We start from the raw sequence: 13537 nt of genomic DNA on the forward strand, positions 1-13537 counted from the left end.
ATTTCACAGGCAAATGCTCAAAAATCTTCACAAGAACAACCATGATGGACACAAATGCCCTCCCTTGCTCACCATGTCTTTGTACCAAGATTCAAAGCAGATAAACACATATGTTCCCCAAGTGCTATGGGAGATACACCCCAAAAACATGCAGCACTAGGCAGGGCTTTAGAACCTCCTCAGCTCTTCTAAGCCAAATCTCAGCGTTAAGGGGTCTGCCTCTGTCATTTCACAGGTAATAAAACATAACTACCAAAGAGACTGTCAGAGCAAACAGGAGTTACAGTTAAGGCGACTTGTAAGCAAATAATCACAAGGAATAGCTGCCTGGAGAGCACATGGTTAAGGCATGCACAGCCCGACCAGAAGGCTCCTTCCTACCACCACCAGGTGAAGTCATCCACCAGCCTTCAAGTGTTTTCAAAAGTTCTGTCAGTGCAGCTGACCTCTTCCTGTAAATATTGACCAAGCTCCCAGGCTGGGCAGTTTGAATGCTTTCAATGCCTACCACCTCTCTGAGAGCATCTCCAGCAGAGGTGTGCGCATGGTTGACATTCCCATCCCCCAGCACAGGAACACAGCAGCACTCCTAATTCAGGCAGACATGCTCCAGCACCACCCCAGCCTCCCACCTAGGAGCACTTCTTTGCATTTATTCCCAGAAATTAGTTTTTTTAAGAGGACAAAACTCCCAACACTAAGCAAAGCGCTACTCTCAGACCATTCAGAAGTACCTTGCTGAAGAGCCAGCACAGGCACTGTGAAGCTGGTTAGCTCACATCAGCTGGCAGACTTTCTTTCACCTCCAACAGCTTCACTAGACCCTAGGAGACAGGATGGGAAGGGACCTCTTCTCCTCCAAAAACAGTTCTAACTGACCTTCACAACCTTTTTTTTTTTTTTCTTCACCTGTTTTTAAAACATCTGGTGATGGAGACTCCAGCCCCTCCCACCTAACTTCATACTTGCTTTTGGAGTGGTCGTCAAGCTGTCGCTTATCTCCACAGCAGAGACAAGCTGTTAGCTGACATTTGGAGATAACTGGATTTTGCAGCACCACCTTTCTACCAGTTTAAATAGGAATTTTCCAGATTAAATTGATAGAAGAGGTCTGACTGTCTCATTCCTTGACTTGCTAATTGGCTTGAGAAGCTGCTGAGCACTTGCAGTTGGTTCTGAGGCCTTGGGGCTGCTCAGCACCACTGAAGAGTAGCCCCATTGGCTGGTGTTTCCTATTTGTATTCTGGAAATTATTTTTTATGTAGAAATTGTTCTGCAGAGGTCAGCGTATTGGATTATTTCTTTGAGAGCTTCACCCAGCTGATGAGATCAGGGTTGGGAGAGATTGTACTACCATGGCCAAGGCAGCCAGACTGAAAATAAACTAATGGACTGATGGCATGAGAGGGTGGGTGGCAGGAGGAAAAAGTACAGCCCAAAGGTGCAGAAATGAGATGTGATGCTGCTGGGGGAGCTTGTGAGCCATTCTCTGCCCCTTTTGTCCCCTCTGACTGTAAAGAGAAGGGACATATTGACCTCTGCAGGGGTTGAAAGAAAAGAGCCTGGGACCTACAGTTTAATCCATACAACATGTATCAGAACAGGAGCAATGACATGTGGAATAACCTGGCAATAGCTGCTCCTAATGAATATCTTTATCTGAATCAGACCTGGGACAGACAAATCTTGAGACCAGCCACCCCATATCTGCCTTTCTAAAGCTATACCGACTCTCTAATGCTTCCACCTGACAGACTTGTACTCACCCTTGCTGAAGGCCTCCCATGGTTTTGTTCAGGCTGCAAAATATGTAATCAATTCCACAATACAACAATGACAACAAAACCTTTTTTGTCTGGAAGGATTAGCGTCCAGAGAGTAAATAATGGGTTGATCAGAACTGGAGACAAGACTTCTCTCCTGTCCTGTCTTCCCAGGGATCAACTTCTGAGTCCCCTGCACTCAGAAATACCCGTATTATGGGACTGGGTCATAGTCCTCGTGGTGAAACCACCTGCTTGTAACACATTGATCACAAAATACAACAAAATTTAATGATAGCAAATGCATAATAAAAACATTGTTCCTCTTTTCTAAAGAGAAAGTGTGGCTCAAAGTGGTGTTGGTCTGCAGGACACAAACCCCAGCATTTTCATGCTCCATATTTTACAATAATTCTGATAATCACTGCTATAGCTGTTTTCCCTGAAGACATTTTGAAAGATTGCGGTATTGCAAAACAGAGTGTCAGCTCCAGGAGGTGACCTCAGTGCATAGGGAAAGGCACCACCAGGACTGACTGCCCAGCAGGGACCATTTTGGAGGGGCCCAGCTTTATCATGGCCTCAGGGGAGAGCCCCCACCACTATGTCCATCCCCAAATTCCCCAGACCAAATGCCAAAATGGTCTTCCCTTTGCATCCCTCAGGGGTCTTGTGGAAATACTTGACCTTGAACTTCTCAATATCTTCAAGAAGAAATAAAAGGAGTGTCCAGGGCTCTAGAAGCCTTGAATTGCAATATTCAGTGCAACTTTGGGTACAATCAAAAATCCCAGGGTGCTGGGACACAGACTTTGGTGGTGGTGACATGGCAGACTATATATATTGGGTCAAGGGACAGAGGAAAGGTGGGTGAAGCCAGGACTGAGCTGAGGGGTCTGTTTCATTACTTGCTTCAGGACCACTGCATTACAGAGTAGCCTTTGCCCAAGCTCAGACAGTTCATAGGAAACACATCCATCCTTGACAAAAAAGAAGCTATGATATTGCTTCAGTAAAGAAGTGAATGAATGCAGCAAATGTCAGTTTTCAGGAAAGCATGTAAATGGCCTGTAAAAACTATTGAAACATTGTCTTGCTGCAGCTGAGACAGCAGAAATGGGAGCCACTGTTTGCTAAGTATTGCAAAAGAACCACATTATTTTTTGGCAGAGGTTTAAAGATGGCTAGAGGAGGCGAGCTGGAAACATGTGCTCCTCCCCAACAGCTCTCCTGCAAAATGCAGCATCACACAGTGATGGAACCAGCTCAGAAACAGACCACTCTCCACTGCCCTCCTCTCTCCTAGATAAACACCCCAAGCTCAGAAGCCATCTCCCAGCACCCTATTTCACAACGCCAATGTGCAGGACTCGCACAGCCCCGCTTCTGCAAAATGGCAGGGATGTGCAAGGAAAAATGCTGGGATTACAAACAGCTTTTTTTCAGTAAACCCAGATGGTACCCCCTGCCCTGCCCACTGGGTGGAATTTTGCCAGCATCTCCAATAATGGGCTGTGTCAGGGATTTAGCTTGGTGAGAAAGTGGGGAAGCAGCTACAGTGGTCTTTTTTTGCAGCCTCCCCTTCAAGACAAGTGGACTTTTCTGGAGAAGCGTGTGAGCAGCTGTCATGGTTTAAAACCAGCCCAGCAGTGTAGTAACCCATCTGAGGACCACAGGTCTGCATTGCCTGCCTCCTGCACTGGCTCCCAGTAACAGCCGCACAGTCTCCAGGAGTGCCGTCAGTTCTGGGCTTTACCAGTGAAACCAGAAACACAAGCACAAACGGCTGTGATGATATATTTTCAAAGGTCCAAGTCTCGTTTTGTGAGGCATAAGGGAGGAATAATCCAATAGTGGTGAATCATCCATCTCGTGCCACGTGGCATTTGTGTCAACAGCCAAGTACAGCTGCTGTAACCTGGCTGTAGCCCCACTGCATTGGACACAGCATCGAGGTGTTGGAAGGGGACGGTGCTGGCTGAGCATTTGGGCTGTTCCTCTGCTTTTCCACAGACCATGCAGGATGGTGTCTTTCCAGCTTCATAGCAAACTTCCATTTTCTTCCAGCCAAAGACAGGCTGAAGGATTTGGGTTCAGCCCCTCTGGTGGGGTGTAGGCTGGGTCCCAGGCACCAGCAGCCCTAGCTGGCTGTGGATGGGCCAGCCACCTCCCCAGCTTTCCACCTTACAGCTGCTCAGCTGATATTAGTCTGGAAATAACTTCCCCATCTGGTACATATGCAGCTTGTTAACCCTGCTCCTAGACATATGTCTCTACCAGCACTATATGAACAGCTTTTACCTCAGATGGACTCCAGCAGGACATGTGGATGTATATGGTGACCAATACCAACCATCACAGCATCAAAAATGGCCAGTTCCTTCTATCAGTGACAACAAACCACTGACAGGTGGTTGAGAAGTCCTGGTATTTATTTTTTTATCCTGATGACTGTAGTCTGAGAGGAAGCTATAGCAAATACATCAGTACTTGGGTTCCCACACGCTGTGTGATGCTGATGCAAAACAGGCAAAGCTGGGTGTTCAGTTGTGCTTCCCATCTTCACTTGCCCTAAAACAGCTGGACCATCTATGAAGAATGGGTCAGCTCAGGCCTTCTTGGCTTGTTCCCCTTGAATTGGTGGGGGATTTCTGGAAAACAAACATTTACTGACCCACACAGGGACAGAGAGCCCGACCCTGGCAGCATGGTGCATGGGGAGCAGGCAAGCATTTCCCCAGCAACAGTGCTGTTGCCTCCCTCCTTTCAGCGACCTCTGGGCCATGGGAGGCGGGTTGAGCTGGCAAACTGATCCTTGCTAGGTGAAGCACTTGCTTCAGCAAAGCAAAAACAATGGTCACAGAGTTTGGTCTGCAGGCCGCTCTGCAGGTTCTCTTGATCTTCACTCAGCAGGCCTCAGTGTTGGCATCCCCAAGGCATACAGCAGTAGCAATGTCACGAAATTCTGGCTTAAATTCTGACATTTTGGAGTAATCTGGTAATGGTTGAAAGTATCATGGGTTGTTACTGATTTTGCATGTGTAAAATGATTGTTTGAATAGCAGAGGAAGGTGGAAGCTAGTGTGAAAAGGAAACATGGGACACATCTCTGCTCTGCGAAGGACTACATCACAGTGTCTTTGTTTGGAGGGATGCTGTTGGGCTTGGGAGTTTGGCCCCGGGGTGGGTTTGCACACGTGAGAACAGCTGCAGAACAGAGGAATTAAAAAATAGCAGCTGGGTATATCTTCCCATGATCATCTGGTCAGCAGTAACACCCTGCACTCTGCCCGGGGAAGAGGAGTGTAGCCATCATGCTCTCAGCAGTGCAGACACAGGCTGTGACCTCATGTCTGAAAATGATGAGGTAATCCAACTTATTTTGCAGATGTAAGCCAGCCTCAGAGAGCCCCTGTGACAGCCTGGCCCACATCCATTTATTGACTGCACCTGGGGAAGTGGGGCTCCCTGCCTCCCAAATCCTCCTCTTTCATTCCCTGACATCTTCTCTGCTTGCCCCACTGGTCCCCTACACATCCCCATTGCATCCCACAGCTCCCAGTTCCAGCTCCAACAGCTGCCTCTTCTCCCCACTGCCCTTTCTATCACATAACCTGGTACTTTGGCTTGCCAAAGGGAAGGGCTCCCAACCCCTGCAGCTCAGCATAAGGCAAGCAGTGACATCCCTCACCACCACCGTCTGTGTCCTAGGTGGTTAACAAGGCTGCTGTCATCAGCTAGGAAGAAAAATCACACTGATAACCCCACACACAGCTTGTTAGCTGCAAGAGAATTAAAAAAAAAATGATCAGATGATGCCACTATATTTTTATTTATGTTTATTTCCGAGATAAAACCTCAGATGTACTCTGAATTGGATCACAGTCATAAGAAAAGATTTCTTCCCACCCAAGGTACGTATCATTTGGACTGGAGAACATAAGAACATGCAAACCCCTTAATCTCCTGGCAGGAGGAAGTGTGTTAGCAAAGCACTCAGGCAGAGGCACTGAAAAAGGGAAGACAGACATACTGTAGTCTCACTTCCAGGGCTAGAGCTCACAGTAATTATATTATTTTGCATTTATGTGGTGCCTTTCATGAAACCATGGAGCATTTTGCAAAGCTATAAGTTACTGCTGTATGGAGAAAAGATGAGATGCCAACAGCTGCCTGCAGAAAGAGCACTTCCTGGAGAGCACCAAAATTATGCCAAGGGCTGGTTTCATCCCCAGGCAGATGGATGTAAAGAAAAAGCCCACAGGATTTGGCCACAACAGGGGTTCAGCAGCTCACCAGGATCAGTTCAGCTCCTCCCCACTTCATCAGGTGAGGGTGAACCTTGGAGGCTTTGCCCCTCCCAGGCTGGGTAATTGGTCAGATGGCACATCCCTATCACCCCTGGACAAACCTTGGGGTGGCCATAGAGAGGGGCAAGCCAAGGTGCAGGTGCCCATCCAAGCTGTTGCTGCAGGGCTGTGGGAATCAGAGCAGCTCAGAGGGATCTCTCCAAGGATGCTCTTGCCACAGCTGCAGCAGCCATGGCACTGAGTTACACAGCCCCGACTGGGCCAGGCGTTTTGGCTGGAAGACACAGTCCATCTCAGCTTTCAGATGCACACATTCCAAAGTCCAGATGTTGTTTTGAGAGGTGATGGGCTATTTATATACCAAAGTATTCCCCTTGATATCTTAATCTGAATTTTCTTCATTTGGGCATCTTTCCCCACTGGAGAAAAACACCGATGTTTTTCTTTACTTGTTATGATAATTATTTTTCAAAAGGGCCAATTCAGGCAAGTTCATTTCAGCTGGAGCACATGCTCTACATCAACCTTTCTTAAAAAAACCCAAAGACATTGACTCTAGTTTTCCACTGGTAAAGAAACAGTAAATAAGGAGATTTAAAGATGTGTAGCCATGCATCACCACTTGAACCCATTTAGAGGGACAGAATAACCAACATTACTTACTGGGGCTGGTATTTACACTTTTTCATAACCCTAGCTGAAAGGGATGGAGATTGCACCTGATTTATTGATGCCAATTTTTAGGGATCTCTTGATGAATTAGTTCTGGGGTAATGAGCAGGGCAGCAGCACACACTGCCCAGCAGGAGAAAGCATCCCACACATGCACACTGCTCAGTACTCCTGCATCCCTCCCCATCCCTGCAACATCTCCCCAGGGTCCCCTAGCAGTAAAGGGTGACAAGGAGGAGGAGGAGGAGCAGGAGGAAGAACACCCCCAGCACAGCCTGGCAGGGGAAGGCAGTGGGGGCAGCAGGGGTGACACGTGTCTGTGTGGCCCGTAGTGTTCGGTCCCACTGGGTGAGGATGGCCTTTCTGGCCCCACTCCACTTCCCCGGGCCCCTCAGCCGAAACTGGTAGGGGCTGCAGGGGCCAAAGAAGACCTCCAGGGCCAGCCGTGGGTCTGTCAGCAGGAGCTTCAACATACTGGGCTTCACACCGATGGCCGATGCCAGCTCATCCATGTACGTGACATAATCTGTCTGCAGTGTGGTGCTGTTCCCATACCTTTGGGGGAAGAGAGGAGAGGATGAGAGGGGTTGCTTTAGGTTTTTCCCTTTTTTTAAAAAAAATTTTTTTAAGTACAGGGAAGGCAGAGTCTGTCCCCTGCTCTCCCTTGCCAAAGCTGGGGAGCAGAGCTGCCTGGGGTACATGGCTCCAGGGGACATGCATCATTACTGCTGTTAGTGGAGGAATCTGGCTCAGAAGAAAACTGTTTTGAAACTTCCTACAATGCAACGGTTTCTAAAAACAGAAGAAAACATTGCTTGGGCCAGGTTCAGCTTTCACTGGTTATATTAGTATTTTTAAGGTATTGCTTCACTATAATATCAGATAGACTCAGAGAGGCAGAAAGCAAGGCATTTCATGGACTTTATGAAACAGTGTCACTTTCAAGAATAATGATGGAAGTGTTCTATTGCTGCTGAGGCCTCACCCTGATTGTGTATGAATGAGAAACACTTTTTCAGCCTGATAATGCTCAGTGATGGCAAATGAGCCTTTTTAGACAGGAAATATTTCCATCATCAATTTTCCACCAAAACTTGCCTGATTCAGATCTCCAAGTGGCCAGTGGAAACATATCCACTGACACCAGTGAGCTGGTTGGGGCTATCTCATTGCAGAGGGTCTGCCTGTAGGTTAGTTAGTCTGAAACATGAAGAGGGATTTTCAAGGGACCCTCCTTGGATGGAGCTGCCTGTCCCTTGCTCACAAACTGCCCCCACAGTAGCTCACCCACTGCCTGCATCCAGCCCAGCTGGGGCTGAGACAATGGCAGGGCTCTTCTGTCAGCACAGGGAGACCTGTGAGCTGCACTTACCACTTCAGCTTTTTCCCCATCTTCTCATCAATGTCATCCATCATCTCACTGACTGAGGGGAGCATGCACTGCCCTGGAAAGAGCAAGAAGATCATCAGCAAAGGAAGATAATGCCCAGGAGATTCCTCCTGCAGCAGGTGGGGTTTGCAGAGATCAGCTAAGTTCTTGGGTGTTTCTTCCCTATGCTGTCAAGATCTGGGCTTGGGTCAAGCGTGGATGTTGAGGATGTGACAATACTGGCTTCCCTGTCCCCCAGGAAGCCCCACCACAGGGACATCACCGCCCTCTGCAGTAGACTGAGAGGTGACCTGCTCCCACTGTGCAAGGCACCTCATCACATGGAGGTGCCATTATTGGTATTTTTGACCAAACCCCATTGTGTTCTTCAGGTACTGCCTTGATTTTCAGTTTGAACCTGCACATTGCTGCTTGGAAATGCTACTTCCCATTTACAGAAAATAGACTTTTGCCCAGCATATGTCCATCCACCTACCCTGAAACACCTTGATTGCCCAGCGGCACTGGAGGTCTGCTGTTGGGATGATAGGTCCGAGGGACTGGACCAGCCCAATGACTGCCATGGTTGGCTTCTCCAGATGAGGAGGGAGGATACCTTTGTAGAGGGTGACCTGATTGTCCCTGCTTTTGATGATGGAATCATCCTCCATGAAAGGGTAGGAGTAACTGTAACCAGTGGCAAAGACTACCACATCAACATCATCCTGCACAGTCCCATCTTCAAACAAGACAGATGTTTCTCTGAACTCCTTCACGTTCGGCTTCATCACCACTACCCCGCAAGCAATGCGGCTCGGAAGGTCATCATTGAACACTGGCTCCTTGCGGGAAGTTCTGCAAGGGCAAAGGTAGTGGGGCTGTCACAGAGGTGATTCTGCGGCCAGCCCAGGATAGGCACGGTCCAGCCCCATCCAGAACCAGCACCCCTGGAGGGGTTTGGGGATGGATGGCCCTGTAAGTACCTGTTCAGTGGCATGAGGCCAAAGTTCTCATGCTTGAAGAAACGGTTCATGCCTCTCACATACAGCCAGTCACTGAGCATGCTGGGAAGGATGTTCCCCAGCCAGGTCCGGAAACGAGTGACAACCAGCATGTCCCAGGGGTAGCCATTGTCCCAAACACGGCTCATCACCCAGGACCCACTTCGGGAACTCAGATAGACCTGGAGGGATGGCCAGGTAGGGGTGAGTCACCTTTGCAACAACTGCAAGCCCCCAGGGCTGTAGCACATGCTCAAGCAGATGAAGATCCCCCCTTCCCCAAAGACTCTGGGGCAGGTCCCTGTACCTGTGATGCCACAGTGCTGAGCTCCACAGCAATGTCACTGCCAGAGTTGCCCAAGCCTACTACCAGCACTTTCCTCCCCCTGAATTTCTCTGGCTCCTTGTACTCTCGGCTATGGAAGTAGCAGCCTTTAAACTTCTGTATTCCTGGGGAGGAGAACAGAAAGGGTCATAATTCACTCCAGGAATGAAAAAGAGAGGCTCTGTTGGCTTTGGGATCTTCCCTTCCTGCAGATGCTGCTGAAGCATCCATCTGAGTGTCTCTCACAGTAATAGATATCTCCTGTACACAGAGGGATGCTACCAACCCATAGTCCAATGAGGTCTGCCTCTGACTTCATTCAATATTTAAACAGAAGTAGTGTGCAAGCACAGGATACCTTTGCATGGCATTTTTGTACTCCAAAAATGTTATTACTGCAACCCCAACATCACCCCAAGGCTCCTGGACAGTCACCCCCCATCCCCTTGGTGTGACTTCACATCCTTGCAGTATTGAGCAACAGGGAACCAGCATTCATTTAAATAAAAGAGAAGATGGCAAAGGACCTGAGAGGAGTTTTCCTGACCAGCCAGTGCCTCAAGCCTGTGTCCTTCAAACAGACCCCCAGGCCCAAATATTTCTTGCCAGAGAGAAAATTTTTCCCAATAATGTGCCTGTACACAGAGAAGCAATGGCTGTCAGGTAAAACGTATGACATTTGTACCAGAAATAGTGGGAAAACACCAGAAAAAGTGTTTTACAAAATAGTTTTATGAAAAATCCTCTATTAAAGGAAACACCATGAAATAATCTTTTCTGGGAAAGATTAGCATTGTCTCTAGTGAAAACATCCCTGATTTCATACCATTTGGATACTAGATCTTTTTTCTTTAAAAAGAACTTTTGATTTCCTGAACAGAGCCATCCCCCAAAATAGCACTCTGAAGGGTAATACTTGTTATAATGCTGAAAAGGCTTTTTTTTCAGGGAAAAACATTGTGATGGGAGATATTTGCCTGGCTGTGTCCTGGTGGATGAATTACACACGTGCAGCTTACCTGGGAAGTCATCGAGGGGGAGGTTTGGGTAGACATGATGCCCAGAGCAAACCATAACAGCATCAAAAACCGCTGTCTCCTCCTTTCCATTTCTTTGGGTCACTACCTCCCATTGCCCCGTCACAGAAAAGTCGAGGCGTTTTTTAACCTTGATGACCAGGGTCTTAAGGGAAACAAAAGAAAGAGATCCATGGGTGCCTGTGCAGAGCAGACTGAGTTTTAAGTAGTCGGTGGGATTCAGAGGTCCTGGGGAGCCCAGGGAATGTTTGCCCCTGTGATTTCATGCTGGCAGCTCTGGGGAGTGTAGAGGGCAGGGAGTTGTTGAGACCTAGTTTAACAAAACCAGGAAGTATTCCCCTGGAATATTTTGTCCCAGGATTTTCCCTATGGCAGGGAGGCCTGAGCACAGAGGTGATGTCCCTCCTGCTACTCACTACCCTTCTCCACTCCAGGCTTTTTACCTTGAACTGTATGTGCTGGAGGAGGTCAAAGTGCTTGGCATACTTGCAGATGTACTGCTGGAGCCTGGTGTTGTGCATATAGTTGGGGTGGTCATCAGGGAAGGGGAAGTCAGAGTAACACATCATCTCTTTGCAGGAGTTGGTGAAGACGGTGCGGTAGATGCTGGCTCTGCCTTCCTCTGCCTGGTCCTGGAGGGAGAGAAGCATGGATGTGCCCCATTAGGAAGGACATGACCCATCCTTGTCCTGGAGCCCTGTATCAACTCCTCCATATACTGTGACCCCTTGTCTTCCACCTCCAGCTGGAGCTGGAGAAAAACCTCAAAAGCCATCAGGTGCAATAACATAATAATTCCCTATGAGCACAGAAGTGTCCTAACAGGCTGTCGGGAGGATTTGCATGACCTAAGGCATTTAGGAGCTGATTACATGTGCATTTGCCCAGGAAAATGGAAACCTCAGGGGAAGGGAATGCTGTGGAAGGACCATGCCAGAGCCTCTCCACTGCATGTCCAGAAAGCCTCAGAAGGTTGGGTGTAGCATCCATTCACACAGACACATGTGAAATACCACAGGAGACAAGTAACATGGGACCTCCCAGTGCCCAGCTTCCTCCTGGTCTGCCTGTAAAGCTTCCAGAATCCCACAGATTCTCCTGGGCATTGCTCCTTTGTGTGCGCAGTCTTGGCAATTGCATAAGCGAAGGCAGCAGCCTGGCTGGGCGTGTTTGCTTTGGTTCAGCGACTCGGCTGCCCACACTTTATGCAACCATTGGGCAGGTCTGACTGGGGACACAGACAGAGGCTTGTGCTTACTGATAGCAGTGCCTGTGCCAGCCAGCATCCCCCTGACATCTAGAAGGGCAGGACATGGGGGAATCTGCTGAAATCAAGACCATCATGCATGCAACAGGGCTTGGGCAGGCCTGGTCCAGTCCTGCCCAGAATGGCCAGCCCCATACATCATCCTGTCCCCATCAGGGGAGCACCTGCTACGTCTGCCCTGACACTCAGCACTTAACAGCATGACACAGGTAATGCATTTCCCTTTCCTGATTGTTATGATGGCAGGACAGAGCTGGGAAAAATGCAGTAAGGTTTCTGCACTGGAAAAATCCATATTCGAGATGGCCAAAAGACTACCAACTTCCAATAAAAGAAAAAACCCCAATCCACATAAGGAGCTGAAGTGTTTTTGACTTTTCCCCTCAATGGCAATATTATTTTCTGAAATTCTCCATTATTAATATCAAAATATATTGCCAAACTTTCTGGAGGAATTTGCTGGAGCCCTCCCCAGAAAAGACAGAAAACATGTGGTCCGTGCTTTGAGATGAATCAAACATTTCAGATCACCCAGAACAAGCTTTCTGCCCTCCCCCTCCACCCCAGAGTTTAACTCACACAACCTCAATTCCTTTCCCTAATGGCACCCCAAGCTGCTCCTGCAACTGCAATTGCATCCCAAACCATGCCCTCAGCTCCAGTCTGCCAGCAGGCATAGTATGAGATAGGTCTGGGTCCAACCCTCTAATTATTCATTTGGGCTCCTTTTCGACTCTGTAGTGTATAGCCACTACATAAAAGCACACTGAGAGCTATCCTGAGCAGCAGCGAGTGCTCCCCAAGGCAAGGTGACTGTTGGCAGCCCTACAGCTCCATGGGGCGACTTTTGCATGGCCTGAAGACCTGCATTTTGGAGCCATCCCTATCTCCATGGGCTTTGAGAGGAGCAGGCGTGTGTCCTCAGTGCAGTCCCTTAGCTGCAGAGAAGCTGGCAGCTCCCTCCGTCCCTAAAGAAGAGAGGGTGACAGTTCAGAGGGGACTTGACTTGGCTGAAGCAGGTGGTTCAGCGAGGCAGGGGACAGTTGGGCTGGCCCAGTGTGAGGGAGGGGATCTGGGGACCTGTATTGAACCAGCCAAGCCTTCCCACATGCAGCCATCAGAGCAGAGCAAGTGGGTGCAGGTAAGCGCAGCCTCCCAGCCCTGAGAACACTGGTTTCCCCAGCCAGCTCTAAAGCCAGGCATCCAAAGCCACTCACCTCATAGCGCCAGAGCCCCCCGATGTCCTCGCTCCGCTCAAAGCAGGTGGGCTCCAGCCCCTCTTCCAGGCAGCACTTGATGGCTGCCAGCCCACTGACGCCTGCACCCACCACCGCCACACGCTGCACCATGCTGTCCTGCCTGTGGGGAAATGGCTGTGGTGGAGCCGAGACCAGCTGGGCATGCAGCCCCTGACAATGGCCTGTGGGAGCAGGGCACCTCCACCCCAGCTCCTTAAATAACCTTGGGGGGGGTTCTTGCTGATCTTTGCTCACCTGTTTCTCATGCAGCCCCAGGTATGTGTGTGAGAGTTTTGGATGCAGTGGAAGAGCTTTCTTCGGTATCCAGTGGTGCTCTCGCAGAGAAGAGCGGCAGATCGGGAGGAGTTCCACTGAAAGAGCAAAGCTCTTTTATGCAGAGTTGTGCAATAGGCAGGGCCAGTGCTGAGGGGTTGTTTCGATGAGCGACTTGTCCTGTTTGGACTTTAGCAACCCCAGAGCTGTAACATGAGGAGGAGCTGTAGGCACAGAGCTCCTAAATTAGGAAATAAAACATTGAACTGAAGTTATTGCAAG

At 49.0% G+C, this 13537-nt stretch overlaps 1 protein-coding gene across 5 annotated transcripts; it reads right to left on the reverse strand.

Annotated features, from left to right (window-relative positions):
- Positions 1-6569: 6569 nt before the first annotated feature.
- LOC141961392 (flavin-containing monooxygenase 3-like) lies at positions 6570-13102 on the reverse strand. Of its 5 annotated transcripts, none has more exons than XM_074908260.1 (8): positions 12962-13102; positions 10921-11109; positions 10460-10622; positions 9423-9565; positions 9098-9297; positions 8611-8969; positions 8118-8190; positions 6570-7300 (listed from the first exon to the last, which is right to left on the reverse strand). In XM_074908260.1, the coding sequence occupies exons 1-8, from the start codon at positions 13091-13093 to the stop codon at positions 6958-6960; spliced, it is 1602 nt and encodes a 533-aa protein (XP_074764361.1). In that variant the 5' UTR covers positions 13094-13102; the 3' UTR covers positions 6570-6957. The 5 variants fall into 5 exon arrangements, with proteins under 5 accessions (XP_074764361.1, XP_074764358.1, XP_074764359.1 ...); XM_074908257.1 differs by having other exon boundaries at positions 8121-8190; positions 12962-13093; XM_074908258.1 differs by lacking the exon at positions 8118-8190 and adding an exon at positions 7888-7910 and having other exon boundaries at positions 6570-7335; positions 8593-8969; positions 12962-13093.
- Between the last annotated feature and the right edge of the window lie 435 nt (positions 13103-13537).

The sequence above is a fragment of the Athene noctua genome, chromosome 5 (assembly GCF_965140245.1).
Source record: "Athene noctua chromosome 5, bAthNoc1.hap1.1, whole genome shotgun sequence".
In the NCBI taxonomy this organism is placed as follows: Eukaryota; Metazoa; Chordata; class Aves; order Strigiformes; family Strigidae; genus Athene; species Athene noctua.

Bases quoted from the DNA above. Each gene is read 5' to 3' on its own strand.
- LOC141961392 (XM_074908258.1), bottom strand. From the start codon at position 13,093: ATGGTGCAGCGTGTGGCGGTGGTGGGTGCAGGCGTCAGTGGGCTGGCA. The intron at 10,623-10,920 runs GTAAAAAGCCTG...GTTTCCCTTAAG, and splicing joins TCCAGCACATACAGTTCAAG to ACCCTGGTCATCAAGGTTAA. The intron at 8,970-9,097 runs GTACTTACAGGG...TTGCCCTTGCAG, and splicing joins GGCCTCATGCCACTGAACAG to AACTTCCCGCAAGGAGCCAG.